The 24,934-nt window shown below is 37.1% G+C and overlaps 1 protein-coding gene across 9 annotated transcripts in view; it reads right to left on the reverse strand.

Moving 5' to 3' along the window:
• Positions 1–24,934, reverse strand: part of gphnb (gephyrin b) — a 106,263-nt gene that overhangs the window by 26,473 nt on the left and 54,856 nt on the right. For 4 of the 9 annotated variants that reach the window (XM_084433188.1, XM_084433187.1, XM_084433186.1 and 1 more), the window contains exons 6-10: positions 24,858–24,924; positions 20,760–21,032; positions 16,762–16,896; positions 6,597–6,638; positions 4,324–4,398 (exon numbers count right to left, since the gene is read on the reverse strand). In XM_084433188.1, the coding sequence (XP_084289314.1) occupies positions 4,324–4,398; positions 6,597–6,638; positions 16,762–16,896; positions 20,760–21,032; positions 24,858–24,924 (592 nt within the window). The remainder of the gene's footprint in view (positions 1–4,323; positions 4,399–6,596; positions 6,639–16,761; positions 16,897–20,759; positions 21,033–24,857; positions 24,925–24,934) is intronic. The other 5 variants (XM_084433190.1, XM_084433189.1, XM_084433193.1 and 2 more) reach the window with 3 other exon arrangements.

A 24,934-nucleotide genomic window follows, 5' to 3' on the forward strand; every position in this document is an offset into this window, starting at 1 on the left:
CATATGACCCCTTTATCTTTCAGGTGTTTGAAGAACTAAAAAGGATGCTAACGAACATTTCATTTAGATTACATTTATATCGCCAAGAATAATACATGTTAAACACACACAGACACCGAAGCTTTAGGGAACTATGTAGCCAGTCATACAAAAACACACTTTAAAGTCAACATCAAATGTCATGCAACACCCATTTTAATTATTGCAATGTATTTCTGAGTGAATAAAATAAGAAAAATTAAGATGCACTGAAAAAAAAAAAATCTGTAAAAGCACTGAATATCAGTTCATTACCTATTCATTAAATATAATAGATGTGGCTAATTAATACCTAATTTGTAAAGACATTTAGAAGAAATAAGTTAATAAGTGTCCTTGTGATGTCACATCTGATAAATCATCTTTCAGCTAATGTTTTATTTTTTTGGTATTATCGAATGATCAGTATTGTGATTCTGAGCAGCTTTTGAAACAGGTGTTTAAAACCATATTTGTTTTTTCTATCACTTTAAATTTACGATCGTATTCTTGGTCATTTCTTTACTTTAAATGTTTAATCCAGGAATTAACTGTGTCTGACACCTGTTTTGGTGAATGGAAGTGGCGTGAATACAGATATTCACAAAAAAGAAACATGACAAGTCTTTTAATTTTGGTTAAAAGCACTCTTAAAAATTAAGGTTCTTATTGGGATCGATGATTCCATGAAGAACCTTTAACATCCATGGAACTTTTCCATTCCACAAAAGGTTCTTTATAGTGGAAAAAGTATTTTTTTTAGATTATTAAAATGTTCTTTACACTAAGAAAAAAAAAAGATTCTTTTAATTAAACTGTTCTCCAAAAATTGTTCTTCAATGGCAAAAAAACCAACCCCTTTTGGAAGCTTTATTTTTAAGAGTATATGTAATAAAACTGGAGTGTGTGTGTGTGTGGGTTAGTTAGTATTAGTGATGGTTTTAGATATCCTACTGATGTCAGTTAGAAGACCAAACCATATGATGGAGCTTGTACTGTCACTTAATTAAGACAGTGATGGGGTTGAAGCAGGACAGGAGCTCTCGTCATTTTTACAATCTGCACAAACTGTGAAGCTGAACTCAACAAACTCCTGAAGTGCATCATAGGAAACACACACACACACACACACACACACACACACACACACACACACACACACACACACACACACACACACACACACACACACACACACACACACACACACACACACACACACACACACATATTAATTCTGGATAAATTGAGAATCACTTTTTTTTGTTTGTTTGTTTAAAACAGAGATCGTGATTCTCCCAGGATTCTGAACAAACAACTGAAAAAAGTAACGCAATTTACTAGAAGTTTTGACAAAATGTTAATTGCTGCAGTATATTTAAAATGTTTAATTAATCTGAATTATTTAAACTCGGTTTGAGTGAATGATTCAATGGGCCCTATCTTACACCCGGTGCAATGCAGCGCCAGGCGCGACGCAAGTGTGTTTTTCTAGTTTCAGCCCGACGCAGTTATCATTTTCACGTCCTGCGCCACGTTGTTTAAATAGCAAATGCATTTGCGCTCATCTGTGCGCCCATGGGCTTCTGGTCTGAAAACGAGGTGTGTGTTCTGGCGCATTGATGGCGCGTTGCTATTTTGAGGAACTGAAATAGACTGAGCCATTGACCAACTGAGACCTGATCTAAAGTCTATAGCGCAATACATTTTTTGGGTTATTTAAAGAGCGCGTTAGTAATGTGCGCCTAGGCGGGTCCACAAAGTGCGTACACTCTGCTTATTAAACACACAGGGACACACAGCAGCACACAAACATGCCAAATATTTAAAATAAAAGGATTACAATGTAAAAGATTATTATTGTGTACATAAAGATATGGTGGAATCCGGCTTGTCCTGTAGATGGTCTGCTTGCGCACGAGCAGATCCGTTTGCGCTCAGGGGACGCGTTCGGTCTTTCCACTATCAAATTCCATCATGTAAATAGCGAATCTGCCATAGCGCGAACACAACTGGCTTTTAAAGGGAATGGGAGATGAGACTCTGATTGGTTTAACGCACCAAAATCCCAAAACACACCCATTCCTCATTAAGAGAATAGGGCCAACCCTTTTAGACCATGCGCCGGGAGCGCCGACCATTTTTCCCGCAGTTAAACTAGCAAAAGTGGATTCAGACACGCCCTAAGTGAACTTGAGCCCTGTGCTTTAGACCATGAGCTTAGATCGTTAAAATAGGGCCCAATGACTCACTCATTAATACTTCATTTGTTTCATTCCTGGATGAGTTAGCATTTTTGAACGAATCTCTTAAATTCATTAACCAATGAAAAAAAATTAACTTGTCGCCACCTACTGGTGTAAAGATGTAATTGATGCCATTTTGATTTAAAGTTGATTTACTTTATTTTGATCACTACAGTAGACATCAGTGTTAATTTCCGAAATATTAACTTTTATTCCAGTACTTGTGTCATAATTTGAATTATTGTAACACAGAAATGATGAGACTGTGACTGTTTGTGAAGCTGTTTCATACCTATGTATGACAATTACTCTCTCTGGATCAGAACACAGATCTTCGCTGTGATCGTACTTGACAAAGGTTTAATAGACAGAGTCGAATCGTTGTCATTTAGGAATAAGATCACGTGGGTGTTTGAATTGAGATTGTGATCTTTTAACGATTAATCGTGCAGCTGTAATTGGAATTGATATGCATTGCCTATGTCTAAAACCAGTCACTTCCGGTTCTGTTTCATTAAACATTCTGCCTTAAAAGGCTGCTGTCTATGTAGGTTTTACATCGGTTACCCTGTTTAACCATAGGTTACCCTGTTTAACTATAGGTTACCCTGTTTAACAGGGATGGCTGCCGTTTTAAGTGTAGCTTAAGAGGATCTTTCCCTTGCATTATTCTCAATATTTTGAGGGAAGTTACACAGCAAGTTTGACTAATTACAATGCTATGCACACACACACACACACATAAACATATTCATTAAAGTCTCTCCAACACACATACACTGCTGCAAACACACTGTTAGATCCTCGACACAAACGACATCACACATGAGTAAAACAAAAAGGGAACAAATGGCAGTGAATGAGTGTGTCAGAGCAATATAATTTTGGTTGTTTTAATTAAGTCACTTATTCACTTGATAAAAGATCATATAAAAGTGAAAATATTCATGTCATATATAGCATATGGCCATGCTCTGCGCAAAAAAGGCTTCTCTTTATCTTAACATCAAAATACCATTGTTTCTACTGTATAATCATGCATACTAAGTCTCCTTTAAACATAATAACACAGTGACTTTAATGGCAAAATCTTCTATTGCTCAGCAAAACTTTGGTGTAGGATTTAATTTGAAACTCAGAAGTTGCAAGTCAGTTGCGCAAATAATTACAAAGAAACGGCAAGTAACGGATTGAATTAAGCGTGACAGGTGACATTTTGAAGTACAAAAAAACTTGTTGCACTGCACTTGCTTCTGTTTTCTATTTGTAAAAGATTAGCTGCACATTAACTGTAGTAACTATGGTATTTTGGAGGAGACTGTAGCTATGATGGTAAATAATGGTACGTATATATATATATATATATATATGATTAAAGGAATTTTGCGAACTTATGATGTCCTTTTTAGTGGTGTTTTGTGGTTTAGCAAATATTTTATATATATATATATATATACTATTTTATTTGTATATATTTTAAAAGCTGAGCTAAACTCTTTTTATGATATCCAGAATACAATCGGACAAAAAAGTGTTTATACATCTGAATTTTTGTTTTTAATAATCATTTAATAAAATCAATTTGTTACAGGAACATGACTCTCAGTATTCAAACAGCTAATAAAAATGTATAAATATTTTTTATGAATTGAATTTTACATTGATTACTAAATAACTGTGTGCTAAATAACAAACCATCTCAGAACAGTCTAAAAATATAGGCGTCTAATCTGTGTTTTACAGAGTAATAGTCGACTGATGCAGCTAAATATTATATATATTTGACTGAAAACTGTTGTGCTGTTTTCATAAACAATGGTGAATCTGTTATCGCAGCTGATTTATGTACAAAACAACACTGGTGTAGGATTTACTTTGAAACAATTGCAAAGAAATACAAATTTTGAAGCAAGACTGAAATAGTAAAACGTACTCAAATAATCTTTGTTATATTTTTAACCTCAGAAAAGTATTTTTTAGAGTCTGTTTCTAGACTTTATGAGCCGTCTGTGTCTACAGGCTAAATCTGTCTCGCTATGATTAAAGATGAGCTCTTTACCTGGTCCAAGGTAGAGTACCTTGACTTGAGTGTGATGACCTCATCCAGGTGTGCTCTGAACTCTCGTCGTGACGCCTGGAGGAAGCCACAGGATAGTCACTCACCCTAAACACACACACACTCCTATCTTTCCCCCACACGCACACACACACACACACACACACACACACAAACCTCTCCATATCCAACAGGCACAGATACAGAATCAATCCGCATTCTATCAAACACATTTATGAGCATGCTCTGCCACAAACACTGACACAAACACACTCACAGATACACTAACTCTCTCCAACAAGACGCACAGTAATAAAAACACACTGCAATGATGTGCAACCGCCGCAATGGAAAACATGAGCAGCTGAACGGAATGAAAACTCACCCCTGGTAAAAAACAACTCAACTGATCTAATGCTGTAAATCGTGAGTGATAAATAGGAACAAACCAACAGAAAAGAAATCGTGGAGCAGGAGAAATCACTCCCATGGTGAATGACACTCGCATCAAGCTTCCCCAAGACAGCAAACTAGTTCAGTCTGTCTGAAGAGGTCCGCTACGCTACGAGCAACTGACACAAGTTAGTCAGTGAACTAACTGCACTGCATGAGATTTATCTCTCTCTAAAACAATATTGACAAAGACTTTTATAGATTTTTTACATAAAAAAATTAAATTAATTTGTTACTGGAAAAAGACATCTAAAATAGCTGAGCTACTGCCACATTTGTAAAAATAAATAAAAATACCTACTAAAAATCCCAAGTCATTATATTTTGTTTGTTTTTTTGTGCATGGGCTTTTGTTTTGTTTTGTTTTTCATGGGGGTTTTACTTACTCCCAAAAGTTGAGATACAAATACATTGGATAAATCAACTGGATAAGTAAATTAAGTGTAGTTTTTTTATGATGTCTATGGAAGCTTGTTTCTGAAAAAAAACAAAACAAAAAAAACATATATAAATAAATAAATATATAAATACATAAATATGTAAATACATAAATAAATACATAAATACATGTAAAAATACAGAAATAGCCATTTATATTACCAAAATGTATTTATTTTCACTATTATTTCTGCATTTATTTATTTATTTATTTATTTGTCCTTCTGTCATTTTTAGTCCTTCATAAGTTTACATCTTTCAAATCTGACTTTTTTTATATAAACTTGCAATTGTGAGAAAAAAAGATAAAATGTCACAATTATCTTTAAAAAAAAAAGTTTATTCCGTGGCGGAAACAAGCTTCCATAAATATCTGCACTACAATCTGTCCAATAAAAATATTGCCATTCATTTTTTTTTGTGTGTTGTTTTTAATAAAAAAGAACATTAATTTGTTACTGGAAAAAAGAAAACATTTGAACATTTTCAACAGCTGAGCTACTGTCATGCTAATACAAATTTATAAATAGCTACATCTATTTATTTATTTTTTTGATATCTGGAATACAATTTGACAAAAAAAAAATATTTTTGCCATTAAATGTTTAAAAAATCCATTTGTTACTGGAAAAATATTACAATTTTAAATATGTTAATAGCTGTCACACTAATAACATTTTACAAAAATGTATAAATAATTTACTGATTACTAAATAACTAAATATTAAATAAAACATCTCAATGTAGTATATAATATATAAGCTGTACAGTGTCATATATAAGCTTGTAATTTACAGTATCTGGATAGAACATTGAATAAAACGTATTTTAAAAACTATTAAAAAACTCTTTAGATCAATCAGAGTGAAAAAAGTTCCCAATATGTCTAAAATACAGCAGAGAGAGAAATTCTAAGCTGCACTTTTAGGGTATATTGTGTGTTTTGCGTAGATAACGACTAGTTGTCGATTGATACAGGTTTTTCACTTGTCGATACCGAAAATCTAGGCCGATTTATTGTCGATATATAAATAATTCAGTTAAGTGCAAGCAAATACAATGTACTTCACATTGCCATAGAGCGTTTCATGGATGAGGGAAAATAACATTAAAAATGCATTAAAAGAAAAAAGTAAAAGAAAAAATGATGGAAAAAATAATGTCAAAAACACTAAAAACAACAACAACAACAAAAAATCTCCAAGACAAACATCTAAATTTGTCATAAAAATGACAGCAAGTCATTTCTTCTCGGTTGCACTCGAGATAAAAGCATGCATGACAAGACAGGAGGGGATTCAAGCAACATTCAACGTGTCACATGACAACATGTGGAGGTGGAGGAGAGCTGTTGCTGATCTGGCCCGAGATGCATGCAGGAATACCTCAGCAATGCTTAGGGTGGATGAAGAGGAGGGGAGCCGCGCCTGGGTGCCATGAGAAGGGGAAAAGAGAAGACAATTAAATATAAGAGCCAGCAAAGCCAAGCTGAGACAGACACTGCGCCCCCTGCTGGCCCGGAGGACTGCAAGCCAAAGCAGCTGGGAACAGAAGACATTTAAAAAGAGACGATGTGGAGATAAAGAACAGAAACTACGCAAACACAGCGTTTACACTTGCGTATCTGCATAGAGCGTGTTTCGGGCAGGACAGTGCTTCTGATCTGGGATTTGTACTTGACGTTTTTGAATGCAAGTTCATCTGGGTTTTTTTTTTTTTTTTTGCAATCATTTGTGATCCCATCGTGCGGGGATAAAAATGTGCTCACATTAAATCCAATTTATATTGGATTTACAACACATACGGACAAGCACACACGCAAACACGGCAAAGATGAAAAGATGGGTGAAGCGTTTAACACATTGCTATGCCACTAAAACACGCTAAATATAACCCAAACTACCATCATCCGGTTTACTGAAGATCACATTTTTCTCAAAACAATAACACTTATGTCAATGTGAGAAAAGATTTATGGAAAAATTACAGGGATATTCAGAAATTATTTCACATATACTCAATATACACATCAAAAAGTTTTTTTTTATTTTTATAAATTAATACTTGAATTCAACGAGGACGCATTAAATGCATCAAAAGTGACAGTAAAGACATTTATAATGTTACAAAAGATTTCAAATTAGCACTGTTCATTTAAATTTCAACATTGATAATATTAATAAGAAAGGTTCCTTGAGCAGCAAATCGGCATATTAAATGATTTCTGAATGATCATGTGACACTGAAGACTGCAGCTAGTGGTTGAAAGTTGCCTGTGGTAATAGAGATTTTTAGATGAATGCCGATGCTTTTTAGGTCCGGTAGAATCTGCGATCTCTGAACCGGTTCGTTTGCTGGCTTCCATGGCTGCAATAAGCAGTGTTTTCCAACGAATACTAGGGCTGGGAGAATCGATATTAATTCAAATTCAATTGCTTTATTTGTGTCCTTGCTTGTAGACGAGGTTGACAGAAGTTAGCCACTTTCGTTCCAACAGAGGATGAAATGTGTCGTCGTCTATGAGTGTTGAGTGACGTAATATCCCAAGTGGACGTGAGACCGAACGCACTGAAAGCCCTCGCGCTGCTCATATACTGAGAGAGAGATAAGACAGTAGAGCTGCACGATTCATCTTTAAAAGACTGTGATCTCCATTCAAACACAGTCTATTAAACTGTGACGAAATCATATCGCAACATTCAGATCTGTGTTGGCGCTGACCCGGAGAGAGTCGTCATGAAACCGCTTCACAAACTGTCTTTCAACCTCATAGTGTCATTATTTCTGTGATGCAATAGTTAAAATTATCATAGAAGTATTCGGATAAAAGTTTAAAGTTCAAATATGAACACTGATGTCTACGATAGCGATCAAAAGCAGCTTCTGATAGAAACTTGGTGCTTAAAATAACGCATTTATCGATTACATTGTTTCGCCACTAAATCATTTATTCAAGAGGATGTAGTGTTGTGTGATGCTTCTGAACTAAAACTCAGAAAGATGTGATGATTTGTTTTTGTAAATATGACTCATCTTATACATCATGTACAGTCTGTATGAAGTGTATGAATGAACTTTTCCCGATTGTCTAATGTAAAAAAAATACATCGAAACAGCAATACATCGAATCGCAATCCTTAAAATAAATTAAAACAAAATCTCAACACATATCGTATCGGCACCCAAGTATCGCGATAGTATCGAATCGGGAGATAGGTGTATCGTCCCAGCCAAGCGTGTCACACTAGCCCCGAAAAGTGAAGCCAAAGCGTCTCGACCCGCATTCACGCTGAAAACCGATTCTGCCACTCAGTCTTTTTGCCACTCAGTGGGCGTAACCGCAGTCACTCCAGCAGTGACATCACACGCATACTCCCTGGTGAGGGTGAGCAAAAACGCACCGTTTTGTCTGTTCCTTTAAATGCAAATGAGCTGCTGCTCCCGGCACAGGTTGCACTCACACAGACATGCACTGAAAATTTCTAAAACTTTTAGCCATTTATGTTCAAACCGGAGTCAGTGATGGAGAGACTCAAGAAGAAGTGACAACATGTAGAAGCAACAGGACGTTTCTGAATGGTTAGTTGATGAATTTATGTAGCTGATGTGTAGTTATCTTCTAGTCACTGATTAGCATATTCTGTCATGATAATCTATAAATCGTGTTCAGGGGGCGGGGTTTATGTAAATTCTAGGGTTGGTGATGTCACTAACCCGGGAGGAATGTGGTGTAGTCTCTACCAGCCGTTTGTTGTAGTCCTTAAAAAGCGATTTCTTTAAAAGCAAATATCTCCTTTTGCTTTGAACTTTGAGCGTTGTAACTTTGCAGATGTTGTTTATGCTCAAACAGCAACATTACACACTAACTAAAGTTAGAAAAGTGAAATCATAATCAACCACCCCTTTAAAATAGAGTAACTGGCTGTCGCATAGTTTTTCAGTGTAAGTATGTGAACTGCTAAATCTCTGCATCATTTGGTATTTTTATGCTTTAGTGCAGTCAAAAACACTACATACAGCACCTATAAAATCCTGCCAGCACTGACAAGAATCCTTAGGTACTTATTGCGTCACCTTTGGCATAAAATCAGCACTGCATCTTACGCTCATGCATGCAAGGTGTCCTTGTGGTCCAGGAACGGAGTAATATATCTTGCAGACTGCAGCCCAACCCGAGTTAAATGTTAAATTGAAACTCAAGGCACTAGATATAATCTTTAGAACGGTTATTTATCGCCCCACACACACACACACACACACACACACACACACACACACACACACACACACACACACACACACACAGCACTTTTACCGCAGCATACAGCACACTCCTTCACATATGCAATGTCCTCAGAAAACTGTTTTTCTCAAGGCAATTTAACACAAATAGTGCTTCACCAAACTGATTAACATGTGATTTATAACTATTTTACGTTTTGCTGAATTGGTGGTTAATTCATATGAAATCTCATTTGTATGTTTTGTTTTCGTATGATCTGCTTTCGCCTCAGTAAAGGTTGGGTTTAGACCTTTAGATCTTCATCTTACTTTTGTACGAATCGCACAAATTCCGTAAAAAATCCCATTGTGCAAATTCACACAAAATGGCCGCCTTGTTAAATGCACTTTCTCATGACGTCAGTTTAAATACTCGAATAAGCATAAAACTACATATCACACACAAATCTTGGGAAAACTAAATTCTAAAAGACTGAAAAGATACTTTTCAGTACTGATTGAAATATAAGCATATTCGGAAACACTTTATTTCGAAAGTCCACTTTAGACGCTCTACTAACTATAAGTAACTTTGCAACTACATCAACTAGCAGTCATTAGACTGTCCGCTTAAAGGGTCATGAAACCCTAAACTAAATTTTCTGAGATTTTATGTGTGTTGAATATCCTAGAAGACAATGTTACCATCCGTTAAGTTTTTTTTTGCGCTATTTTCATCTTCTGGGTTTAAATTCTTCTCTGTGATGTTTTCTTGTACATAGTACATTGATGACTCATCGGTGTCTCATAATTATTCATGAGGCTGCGTGTCCTTATCCAATGAGAAGACGCCTCGCTTAATTATTCATGACAGCAAGCGTTGATTTCCTCTTCAAACAGTGAGATCGCATACAGTAAGTGAGAGGTGCAGTAATGGGTCAAAATGAGAGTTTGTTTTTGCTTTCTGTGTCGCACAAGTTCTCTTTAACAGATCCTGAGTCTTCGACACAAACGCGGTTCATCCACACTGTGAATTATCGGTCTTTGCAGCTCTTAAACGGCTTATAAAAACACTGCTAAAATTATCAAAGATGCAATAGTGCATTCACACATATTTATTTATTTGTAGTGCATTTATTTGTGCATTAAATTATAGCTGTCACATGATATGTACTGTATTTGTGTAACGGTTTATGGTGACTTTATAAAAGCATGTGCATATTGTGTTGTGTGTAATGGTGAACTGCAGCGTGCATTTGTGGGAAGCTTTGATGCTTTTAACTCAATGAGAGCGAAATAAAACTGTCGATGCCGTTGCTGTGCTGTCATTCTCCCCTCGCCCCCCTCCACTCCGCAGCTTTACCTCGCTCACTTCTGTAGCAAACTTCTGTGGTGAGAACTGACTGCTGCCAAACTAGGGGCTTTCATGACAATACTTAGTTACTGTCCACCACTGGTTAAAACTCTGTAATCCAAAAGGATGGAAAATGTATTTGCAATTAATATAGATAAATCTTAAACGTAGGGTTTATTAAAGGGATATTTCACCGCTGGAAAGATGAATGTGTATTTAAATTGGGTCATTTATGTAGTAGAAATGTGAAATTATTTTAGAAGTTGGAGCCTTCTAGACTGAGAAAAGCCAGAAAATGTATTTTTGGCTCATGTGGATGAAAGACAACAACTCCCAGAATGCACTTGCTTCGCTGCCCTACGAGGCCCAAGCCACGCCTACCGGTTACAGAGGGCAGTATCGGGAGAAATGATACAGCTAGGCTACTAGTCGACTCGAAACTGAAAAGACAGCGTTTTATCGTGAGATCCCCCTATGGGCGGGTTGAACACATGCGGGACGAGCTCCTCCTACTGGCTGTAGTCTCTCGCCTCTGATGAGCTAAATTATGATTTTTGCGTCATCGGAGTTTTTTTTCCATACACACAATACAGAAATCTCTCGTCTCAGGGGGACATGAGGGAGGGAAGCACGGCCATTTGAAAATACCACTGGGTTTCTACAGATACAAAGCTTAATGCTAATCGGTGAAGTCTCCCTTTAAGGAAAGGAAAGACCATGTTTTTTTTGAGCATGTGGGAGTCATTTACTAATTTGATGGGCAAATCTGCAGATTGCGTTGGTGCATCATAGTTGCTGTAATATTTTTACCCAGATGTCTTCTTTTGTTGTTGTGATTGTTTGTTTTATTTTTCCAATTTTGTGTAACCACCTAATGTAAGGAATGTTTGTATTATAAAAAAAATAATAAAACTGTTAAAAATGTAGGGTTACATATTTTTTCGAGTGCACACGAGGGTGAGTAAATGATAACAGAATATTAATTTTGATCAAATGTCCGGTTCAGTCGCGAGACTCAGATTAGACCCCTCTGAAGGGAGACAATCTGCTCAAGACTGCAAATGCACAGCTTTCTGCCGAGCTGTATTTAATAATGCTTTAGTAGGTCCTTCTGTACTGCAGCTATTAGAATCCGCAACTACGAGCCTCATCTGAGCGTCTGTGGACACCACGATGCACTAGAGCAACTTTACAGCATTCATGTCTGTTCATAACACACAATGCTTCAGATATCAGTGCTGGTGCATATTTTAAATCGTCCATTTCTCTTTAAAGATCTTAAAAAATCACAAAAAAAAATCGCATTTGCCTGCCTGTCATAATCAGCTGATTGAGTTTATACAGTCTATTATCTCAATATCCTCAAACTAGCACTGTCGTAAAACTGTGGCAATGATAAATTCCAGTTGAGCACCTATATATATATAAATCCTAACCATAATATAAAATAACTTATTAAAAAATAAATTCAAATTCATCTGAAAATCTATAATACATTTTAGCCAACACACACTGCAGGCATTTGCTAGTCTCAATGCATCAAGTTATTATCTTACAAAATTTTTTTGGCAGACAACATTTTAAAAGCAGCTTTAGGGAGTTATCAAACATACTCATAATTCTGCCAAACATCTGAAAGAACACATGGTCAGATCTTCCGATGTATATCGCATAATTGTGGGATGAATATCACAAAAGTATGATACAACGAACAAAATGTATGAATATTTACACACAACTGGACAATATTGCATCAGACAAATTGCCAAGAGCAAATACTCATGACTAATTATCAAGCAAAATTTAAAATCTCTATACATCATATCGCCAAAAAACATAATACAAGAAGATAGATAGATGGACTGATGAATGCAGACCTCTAGCAACAAGTTCATTCAAATGTCAGTCATTTTTTTCTATGACATTTTCTATCAAATATAGTCAAATACACACATACACACAAAAACATAAAGAGAACCACTCAGCCACTAGATTTAAACACTAATTTGACTGATTATTAAACTATCAAATGGATTATAATACTAAACACACGTGTCTTCTGACCAAAAAACCCTCAAATGCCAGAGGAAGAGTGAAGACTTACCATCATCTACATGAAGACTGAGATCTCTCTCACACACACACTGACACAGAGAGGAAGTGTACACACACATATGGATGGAGAGAGGAGGAGGAGGAGGGGAGAGGGAGAGAGCGAGAGAGAGAGAGAGAGAGAGAGAGAAGGAGAGAGAGAGAGAGCAGCCAAAAATTACAATCTGAAGAAGTAGAAAAAAAAACGAAGAAATGAAGAATGACACACACACACACACACACACACACACACACACACACACACACACACACACACACACACACACACACACACACACACTACTAAGAGGTCTACTAACTTACAAGTAGTTTATGCAAATGCACAATAACTGAAACTTTATGGTATTCATCAGGACTTGAAGAGACCATATAAACCAACCACAGTTTGAGCATCATTAATCTGAAATGGATTATAATAATAGACAATATACAAGTAAAGTGCAACATGTGTACATAAATGTCTGCACAGAAAACACAGAAGAAATGACTGCAAATCAAAACTTCGAATATCTTTCGGAACATAACCTGGCAAATCCTTAGAAGTGCTCATAATATCAATCCTTTTAAACACTTCCCAGCAAACTGAGATAAAATATGACTGGAGCTAGTAATTTTCACAAGTGCTTTTGTGCATTTCTGCATCAAATGGATAGTGAAGATAGTGAAAGAACCATTTCATTTTCAGAATTACTAAAAATGACAGATATGTCTGTAAGTATTGGCCCAAACAGACGCATACGGAGCCTCTAAAGGGACATGGTGAAGGAAAAAAATATGAGATGTAGGAAAAAATATTTGTTAATACTTTTACGCTTTAGTTCTCTCACAAAAACTTTATTACTTTATAACTTTAAAAACAATTAATGTGATGCATATTTGTCAGTCATGCAAAAAATAAATGGGTACATTTTCACGATGAACAGATTTATGCTGATAAAAGCACTTTGAATAATGTATTTTGATGTGATTATTTAAATAAAATCAAATAGATGCAAAAAGTTAATAATATAATAATATTTTTAGTGCAGAAATCTTACCTGTTTCTTCCATGTTTCATTTATGTATGACTGAGTTTATTAGTTTATGTTAAAACTGTGTAATCCAAATAGCTGGAAATGTTATATGCAATTAAAATACGTAAATCATAAACTTAGGCCTAAAGATTTTTTTGAAGGAGTCTCTTTCAAAGCAACTAGTATCTTATACGAGTGCAGAAACTAGAAAACTATTCCTGCTCACGAGATCAGATCCCGACAAATCAGGCATCATCTAAAACAGCTTTACGGCACACAGACACATGAAGCTCCTAAACTACAGCTAAACAAAGACCATGTGGAGTAAAGCAGACCCTGAGCTTCACATTCATCCACTGCAGAATATGATGTTCTTTCTCAGTATTTTGTCTCGCTTCCAGTACAAATAAACACACACACACACGCACACACACACACACACACACACGCCAAGCAATGTGGATTTATCCTTCATCTGCAGCTGTCAGTGGATTCTCTGCTTCCTTCACCTTAAGGTTTTGACATCTCAAACGTTGGAAACACAAACTGTAGACACACCGAGCAAACCAGGATAAATGGAGCATTTTAGGCTTTTGCACGGATGCAATTTTTTTTTTTTTATAATTAATTGCACTAAAGTAAAGCATTACATCAACAGCACTAGTGTGGTAATACTTTAAAAACAGTGTAATCTTTGCACAGCTTAAAGTTGAATTAAACTACCGTTCAAAAGGTTTTGAAAGCTCACCAAGGCTGCATTTATTTGACCAAAAATACAGTAAAAACAGTCAAAATTGAGAAATATTATTACTATTTAAAACAGCTGTTTTCTATCTGAATATATTGTGAAATGTAATTTATTCCTGTGATCAAAGCTGTATTTTCAGCATCATTACTCCAGTCTTCAGTGTCACATGATCCTTCACAAATCATTCTAATATGATGATTTGCTGCTCAAGAAACATTTATTATTATTATTATTAATGTTGGAAACCGTTGCATCAAGCCAAATTTACTTGTATAGCACTTTTCACAATACACATTGTTTCAAAGCAGCTTTGCAGAAAACCTTCTGTTATGTCTATAATGCCTTTACTGCTATTTTTACTGTCAATTGAATGCATCCTTGCTGAAATAAAAGGAAAGAGGGTTTAAATCAATATATTCTTAACGATGAGCAACAATCATCCGGCGTAATTACTTGCGCATTATAATTAGATGCAGAATTGCATTAGCAGATAGTCACAGGACCTGGTATATGTGTTAGTGGCTCACTGTTATGTAACTGTGTTATATAACGTGTGTGGAGAACTGCCACAGCCATATCATCATCTGTGTGTGTGTGTGTGTGAGAGAGAGAACAGAAGACAGGAAGTGACATCGAGAGACAGAGAGAGAGCCTCTCAGTATGCTTGTGATCAGGACGGCTATAAATCACGTGGTGATTGTGATTTATATATAATTAATTAATTTGCTGTGTTGTAAGCCTGAGGAAGGTTGAATGAATGATTTGGGTGTGTGAGGCACTATATTTTTTTATTAGCTAATAACATTTTTGTCTGTGTTTGTGACTGAGCTATCGAATGGCTTCAGAAGCCTTTGGGCACAGAAGTCATATGGACTGCATTTGTAATTTGCAGTTTGTGGAGCTCAACAGCCTGGGTTTACTACATGCATTCACTGAATAGAAAAGAGCAGCATGAACATCATCACACAGGTTTGCAATGACATGAGGGAATTTTGCATCTCTGTCCAAACTGATACCTGTACACAAACCCTCTCGCTCATATGAGCATAGCACAGTCTCCATGGCAACGCCCGCTCCCATGACAACCATCCATATCCACACAGCAGGGCGAGAAATGATTGTGACATATGAGCCGAGGAACGAGTGTTCATCGCCCCGGCTCGGGTGAGAGTCTCGAGACAGATGGGTCGGGGACAGCTGGTCATATTTCAACAGCAGAGCATGGCGCTAGCAACGCCGAGGTCATGGGTTCGATTCTTAGGGAATGCATGAATTGAACAAACAAATTTACAGCTCGAATGCAATGCAAGGCACTTTGGATAAAAGCATCTGCCAAATGCATAAATGCAAATGTGATAAATAAATGTAAGTCAGAGTGCATATGTTTATAAACAGATCATTTTCAACTATTTATCACAAGTTCATCACTTTAAAGCGTTGATTCTCAGCAAACTTGTGACTTAAAAAAAATACTTAAAATGAGATAAAACCAGCATTAAAATAAGTCAAAGCAACTCAAATTAATTTATTTTAGTTTGCCCCCCTCAACAACTGTTATTTCTTTTGGAAGAACCAGGGTACTTTAAATAAACTGGATATATGAGGAAGTCTAATTTTACAAGTGGGATTTCAAGACCTGGAAGAGTCATGTGTCATGACTTGATTATATCATTTGCAGTGCTTCATGGGAGATGGCTCGAATAGCTATTTTGGTGCGTTTTGCTTGTGGCGACTCTCTGATTGGTGGAAGTTACTGTACAGCATCATGGGTAATGTTGTTTTTACTTCCAGAACCTGACTGTTGCACTCTATTGTGAGATATAAATACTATATAAACTCGCAATTGCGAGGAAAAAGGTCTGAATTACGTTACTTATTTTTTATTCCGTGAACACGAAACATTCCGTATCATTTTTCGATATCCTAGATATGAAACAGAAACCTGTGAAATCCACACACAGATGTGACTCTGACAGCTCGGAGCATGTGAGGAGTTTTGGGGTGAGGTGAGCGTGGAGCTGGGCAGCAGGGTGAGCGAGGTGGGGAGGCAGACAGGAAGCGAACAGTGCGGGGACAGGAAACAGGAAGTGATGCGCTCTCACCTTGGGTGTGGGACAGGAAGCTGTGGAGAGGCGAGAGGTAGCCTGGGCTCGCGGCGACTCGGACGGCGTGGTGCTCAAAGATGCCGTGTCACGGGGAAGGACCTGGACGCCCCGTGAGATGATGGAGTCGGGAATCTAAGACACGAAGAAGGATGTTTATTATAACAAGAGACCTCTAAACATTTCTTCACTTACTCTTTGAGCATTATGCAAATGTATAAAGTCAAAAGTTTGCAATTGAAAGTGTTTATTTATTTTAAACTTGTGGTTGAAACAGAACCTGGGACATGTTTTTGTCAGGTTTCTAATCACATAGTATGTTAGTGCATTCCATACACTGGAAAAAATGTGCCCAAAAGTTCATGGATGACAGTATTTTCAGTGGATTTTGAAGCATGTTTTATGTTTTTAGGCCTTATATCACCCAAAACCTACTGCTACATGAAAGAAGAGGAGATTGTGAGACGTTTCCCATCAACTTTTTTAGTTTTAAGTAGATTGAAGAAGTAAATTGTGTGGAATGTGAAGCTGAATCTGACAATCAAGTTTTTAAATGTATGAACCTAAAAATAATAATGAACGTTGAGGGAATACATTTAGCTAGACGTTAACGTTTACACACAGTAAAAATGTTTTTTTTTGGAAGTTTTGCAAGAAAATACTTTAATTTAATTAAATTTGCATCTTGCCGTTTCTTTTTTGTAATTATTTGTGAAATTTAGTAATCTCTCTAAAAATAGTTTCAAAGTAAATCCTAGAATAAAAGGAAATAGAAATAAAAATAAAAATAGAAAAATGGAAAAAGAAGTGCACTTAAGCGTATTAAATGTGCACTTGTAATGTAATCACACTTTAAGTACTTTAAAAAAAAGCACTTTGCAATAATGCCAACTTAAAAGTTTTACTTTCAAGTACATTTTAAGTCATTAACATACTAAAGCACATGTAAAGCGATTGATTATAATTTAAACTGCAGTGTGCTATTCAATATTACATTTACATCTTAATTACAACTTCATCATTACAAATGTGTAATTACAAATACATGACATACATGATTTAATAGAAATGGAATTAAATTTTAGCTGGCATTTGTCAGTATGATTTAAATAAACAGTATGCTGCATCTGCTCATGGTCACAGGCTATTGTTACTACAGTTAAGCCACTTCAAATGATTTATAACAGAGCGGTTAAAATCCTAGATAGGAAGCCCATTAGGTCACATCATTGTGTTAGTCTGAGGAACTTAAACATTTTATCTTTTGCAAATTTCACTAAATTTTCTCTGCTGAAGCTGATGCATAAATGTTTAAATCAGCAAGCCCCACGGGTCTTGAGTGAGTGCGTAGTTGCTCTCAGGGCTGTGGGTTCAAGGACCAGAGGAGCTCAGAACGGGAACTGTCTGATCCCGAAATGTAATACTTCATCAGCTTTCTCTGTACAAGGCACTAAAGCCTGGAATTGTTTACCCACTGAACTGAAAGGAGAGTCAAACTGGGTCCTGTTCAAACACAAACTTAAAGACTCTTTAATCAGAGGTCAGAAATGTGACCACTGACTGTCCGCTGCGTTTATATTGTGTTATACTGTATTATTATGTTTATTTTAACTATGTATTGTTTAATTTTATGTACAGGCCCACTAGGGACTAACATTGAGAATTAGCTTCGGCTAAAATGTTGTAGTATGTAACATGAGCTTATGTAACATACTTGTCCCTATTCAAATAAACTTAAAAAAAAAAAAAAAGAAACCACATTTCAATAGAATAGGAGTAATTATGAAATGACAATAGAATTAATTATGAAATGACGTATAAAGATGTATTTAAGTCCTACTTAAGTGGGTCGAAAAAGCAATTTGCATTTAATATAAAATTTCATTTAATTGCAAATAACATGGAATTAAGTGTCAAAAAACATTACATTCGGATTACATTGAACAATGTTGGTAACCAGACAGTCATTGATAGCCAGTGACTTCCATAGTATTGTTTTTTTTATCCACTATGAAAGTCAATGGGTGCATGTTTACCAACATTCCTCAAAATATCTTCTTTTGTGCTCAACAGAAGAAACTCATACAGGTTTGGAACAACTTGAGGGTGAGTAAATGACGACAGAATGGTTAAACTATACCTTTAATTATGCTATTTCTGTAATAAGTACTTAAAAAAAAAGTATGCTAAAGTGTGCTTGTTACAAGAATAGTGTAAGTATGCAAATCAGGACGCAGATTGAAGCGTGAATGGCTGAGTTATCTGTCCGTCAGGCTTTGAATGACATGACAAACGAGGTGCACAACAATCAAACAAATGATATGAAGATGATGTACGACATTCACTCACACCTGAGGACGCTGCAGCACACATGAGGATGACACACAGTTTCATGATGGGAATAAGACATATGGAAAACCTGCAAATGTCCAGCAGAGTCATGTGAGAAATTTTATTTATATAGCACATTTCATACACTATGGTAATTCAAAGTGCTTTACACGGAAAGGAATTAAAATAATCACAAAATAAAAGCAATGAAAATTAAAACAGTTATAAAAGGAACTAAAAGATGATACATAGATAAACTTCTCATCTGGCAGAACACCGGTGTATCATATTTTTCATAACTCCCAGTTTTACTCTGAGATTTTCCCATGTGGTGTTCTTTCGGCGCGCCTACGAAATCTATTGTACGTCTCCAATAGACCCGATTTTTCCCTAAAATCCGACAGGGGGAGCTCTAGGACTGACTCACGGGGTAACCTCGGGTTCAGTAACCCATAAGTCCGCACCCCACAGAACCTCGAGTTTAATTACACGTCAGACTCACTACTCCACCACAGACCCAGGTCATCAGCATGGTTTCATCTCTCAATTTCCCCAATTAAGTCATTTATGTTTGTCTCTACATTTGCATAGCATAACTAATTTATGTAAAACTAGGGATGCACCGATACAAACATTTTTGCCAATACCGATAACCGATAATTCTTTATGTTTGAAAGCCGATAAATCTAAATCCAACGATTTTATAATTTTGAGAGCCTGATTACAAAAACAAAAGTCTCATCATTAAAAGCCATGACACAAGCACACAATTATAACGTTGTAATTATAATTTTATGTAGCCTATTTGACAGACTTGCGCTGCACATGTTGCACTGAACTCTATTTTCCTTTTTGAAGTGATTCCAATCATATTTCCAGCAATTCAAACCCATCATGTTGAACATGCATCTGAAGTATCTCAGCTGAAGGAAATAATCCATTATTTATCGGCTTTAATATATCGATCAAATTTTCTTGTCGGGCCAATAATGCTAACATTAAAAATGAACATATATCGGCCGATAGCGAAATGTTGACCGATATATCGTGCATCCCAATGTAAAACTACATTATAGTGTCGGTACCAAAAAATGTGACGCTTTGAGCGGAATCACACCTCTGATTGGCCACTGTGTTCACAAGCTCATTGGATACGTCTGTGATTGGCTACAATGATCAGCGCACGGGAGCGTTTGAGAGCACACCGAAGTGTTTGGAAGAGTTTTGAAAGCACAAGCAGGACCGATCCGCTGATAGACACCTGCTTTCAAACGCTCCCGTGTGTATCTGTGTAAGCGCTCGCTTGAAGAGCGTCATTGATGTATATTTACAACATGTTTTTGAAGCGCTGATCATTGTAGCCAATCACAGACATATTTGATGAGCGCGTGAACACAACGGCCAATCAGATGTGTTTACGATTCCACTCAACAGCGCTCAAACCGTCACATTTTTTTAATTTCAGTATCGACTTGGTACCGAAGTCAGTACTTTTGACAACACTAGCCGTTTTGTCAGCTTGACTTGTCCTGATTCTTTTCGATATTTAAGCATCAAAATGTCACATCTGGTCTGGGTGGGAAGATAAACTCAAGTTTGATTTTGTGCTTAATTTTGATACATCGTGCATCACTATGTAAAATGACATGTAAAACGCACATGATTACCTTGGCAGCGATGGATGCAGCAGTGATGTGCGAGGAGGAGCTGTCCTCAGTGGAGGCCACACCGCTGTCCTTCTTCTCCTCCTCCTCTTCCTCACACTGAACGCCCTTGTCCTCGGTCTGCCGGTGTGGGCTGCTGCCGGGCAGCGGGGACAGAGGCGGAGGGGGCGAGGGCAGGTCCTCCAGCTCATTCGGCACCTCCTTCACTTTGACCACGGCTTCTCGGAGCAGGTCGATGGCGTGCGGGAGAGCGGGAAGGATGAACTGGAAGCATTCCTGCAGGACACACACGTAAAGAAATATAAAACAAAGAGCTTTGTGCATTTCCGTGCTAGGGCCCTATCAAACACTCTATGCAATGCAGCGCCAAGCGCGACGCAGGTGTGTTTTGCTAGTTTCAGCCTGACGCAATTTTCATTTTCACGTCCTGCGTTAAAATAGCAAATGCATTTGCACCCATTTGTGCGCACACAGACTGCTAGTCTGAAAACGAGGTGTGTTCGGGAGCATTGTTGGTGCGTTGCTATTTTGAGGCAACTGAAATAGATTAAGTTGGTCAATGGTTCAAAGTCTATAGCGGCTAATTGTTTTTGTTATTTAAAGAGCGCATTTGTAATGTAAAACGAGGTGGGTCCACAACGCACGCACACTTTGTCCCGTAGATGGTCTGCTTACGCTTTAACCTCACGCACGACCTGATCCATTTCCTCGCTAGAGAAGCGTTCAGTTTTTCCGCTTGCAAATTCCGCCATGTAAATAGTGAATCGGCCATGGTGCGTGCGCATCTGGCTTTTAAAGGGAATGGGAGATGAGACTCTGATTGGTTTATTGCACGTTATGCCCAAAACACACCCATTACTCATTGAGAGGATAGGGACGACCCTTTTAGACCATGCGCCGGGTGCGCCGACCATTTTTCCTGTCATTAAACTAGCAAAAGTGGGTTCGGACACTCCCTAAGTGAACTTGCGCCCTGTGCTTTAGACCATGAGATTAGATCGTTAAAATAGGGCCCCTAGACATCAATTTAATCCAGATACGTTTGAAAACACATCTTTTTCTCAATGTTTTGGCCTTTCGTCTAGAATGAGATGAAAGGGTGAAAACTTTTTACGCTTTTTGGAGAAGCTAAATCATAGGCTTGTTCACGTTCGCACATGCGCACTCTTCAAAAACTGTGCTTTAAATCTCTTGACAAACTAAAAGACGTAAATGACATTTGTATGTATTCCAAATAAAAGACACAGGTTGTACTGAATGTCAGCTTGCTTATTTTGCTCACGATAAGGATTTATTGAGTCCACATGTCATGCAAACAAGAAACTACTCTTCTAACCACAGGCTGACGCTGTCGTTCCAAACACACACTTTGTGATGCTGTTTGCGGATGTTCGTTGGAACGATGGTTTCGGGAAACACCGACTCATTGAACTATCCTGATAACAACGGAACTTACGAACATAGTTGGCTAACGATGCTTTTGGGAAACGCACCACTGAGCGGGTCGAGTAGGACCGTTTACATGTGCACATCATTCTTTTTCAATTTTTCAATTCATGCTCTCTCGTAATCTTTAATCAAAATATCTTCCCCTCCCATCGCTTCTCTTCTCTGACGATGAGGGGTGGGGCAACCTGTCACTCACATGAGATCAGCCAATAGCAAACCGCAACCATCCAATCATTCCCCAAGGACAAAATCAAGTCCCGCCCTACATTAGTTCTTGTTCTAGAGGCTTTTTCACTCGGATATACATCATAATAGGTAAGAAAAGTTTCATGACAACTTTAATATCACATTCCTGCCAAGATGACAGAATATTTACTCGCAATTAATGTCCTGCAGCAAAACACGTTGACAATTGCGTTTTAGACCACACATGGAATGGCAATTGAGCGGTGATAATAAAAGGATTGTGCCAGAAGAATAGCATGAGAATATTATTAAGTCTCTTGATATCATATCGGTGAGCTTTTATGATTTACAAACGCGCAGCAAAATGATTTAAGCTTTTTCAGACGTTTCAGTGTGGACGAGAAACTTACGCTTAAAAACGATAGTGAACGGAGAGCGCTTTGAAGAGAAAACGTATTCAATGTCACTTTATTAACCAATGTCTTTGCAGCTGACCTTCGATGATCCAATCCAACTATACTAATAAGCAAAAATGATTTTAGTTGAACATCACATTTGTGTTTCATTTAGTTGTTTTTATTGCTGAAGTTAGAGTGTTGAACTTTCTTCTCCTGCGTCCTATTCTTCTGCGATCCAGAATGGCAGAACAGCTGAAAGGTTTGTTTGAGCAGCGCTATGGAAGAAAGATAATGACAAAATGTATTTGAAGCAAAAAAGCATGTTTAATGGCACTAATTTAATTGCATTAAAGGGATGGTTCGGAGTAAAATCAACCTAGGGTCCTTTGCACCATGACCTCGAGCCAAACGAGCTTTAAATGTTTATTCAAATAACATTTAGCCTGACGGCTCATGCTACCGCTAACCCGGACGTCGATGTCACTTCCGTGATTTGGGAAAAGCACGTAAAAGTCCTGGCAGAAAGCGGTGCATAAGGATATAGTGTGACGACGAATTATTATTTTTTCCGAAGTGTTAACTAATAATTGTTGCAAACTGGTACTACCAACAAAATATTAGTGCATTCCTGGAACTGGGTGTCGTTACACTACATCCGCTTTCTGCCAGGACTTTTACGGGCTTTTCCCAAATCACTGAAGTGACGTCGACGTCCGGGTTAGCAGTAGCATTAGCCATCAGGCAAGTGTTATCTAAATAAACTACTTACAAACTTTCCAATGCCTCATTTTATGAGTACAGAACCTATTTGTACTACTGTAGAAGTTTGGTACCATTCTGGGCATTATTAGTGGGGTAATTTACGAGATACAACCTTGGATCCATTAGCCCCTGCAGTAAGCCATCCGGCTGATATCTCTAAATAAGCTCTAACTTTAATAATGTTCGACCAAGGGAAAAAAGGCTTCTGGGGGGGTGTTTGGCTCGAGGTCATGGTGCAAAGGACCCTAGGTTGATTTTACTCCGAACCAACCCTTTTAACAGTACTTGAATTTTAGTGCTGTAAATCAGTTTTTGAGAATGAATGACTCTCTCTACCCGTTGCTTTGGTCTTCGTCATCACCCGCTTGCACCACCTTCTGGTGAGTCAACTAACAGCAGATGGAGATTATGCATCGGTACTCTACTGCTATTCCTGCAGTTCCCGGATGTGCAATGTTGAATATTCTGCCGAATTTGAACCACTGAATTTATGGAAGCAAATATGTAAAGTGAAATGAAATGGACAGAAAATTGCCTGTCGAATATCAAAGGTTGTATTTTTAAACAGACTGAATATTTTGGAAGTGACATCTGGAAGGTGAATATGGATTATTGAATTTTTAATAATAATAATGAAAATGTGTGTGATATGTTTTGAATTGAAATATTCACATTCACTTTTTTGTTTTAAACACATTTGTCATTAATTAACTTCCATACTGCGCCCTCTACTGTACAGTTAAAATACAAACAAGAAAGCCCAGTCCAGTTGAGAAAAAGTAATGCAAAAGTAACGTTACACATTACTTTCCATAAAAAGTAACTCAATAACTCATATAGTTAGGGAGTAACGCAATATTGTAACGCATTACTTTTAAAAGTAACTATCCTTAACACTGAGAATCACTAACTAAAAAGAACCATGTTTTTGGACATTAACCATGGAAGTACATTTTTGTATGGGACAAACCAGTATATTCTTCTTCTTCTATTATATTATAGGTAATTTACAGCAAACTTAATTTTTTTATTTTATTAATCTTCGTGGTTTCTCATAAATTGGACAAGCAATGAAAAAGATATAACCCTTAAACTATTCTGGAATGATCCAAAAGGGGCTCTATAATTATTCATGTTTATCTCTATTTCCAGCACCCATTAATGTAGGCCTATATTTTATTGAGACCACAAGCAGTTTTGCCTTTGCTAGTGGAGTACACACTTTTCATTAAGAACTAGACCAGTATTGAGACATATGACTATATTATTAACCACACTCTTAGTGAAAGGAAAAAAATATTCTTACCTGTGAACCTTTTTTACTGCCCGGCAAATTTATGATGAGAGTTTTCCCCCGGATACCACACACGGGTCTGTGCACAC

Source organism: Rutilus rutilus, assembly GCF_951802725.1.
Source record: "Rutilus rutilus genome assembly, chromosome: 15".
NCBI classification, from domain to species: domain Eukaryota; kingdom Metazoa; phylum Chordata; class Actinopteri; order Cypriniformes; family Leuciscidae; genus Rutilus; species Rutilus rutilus.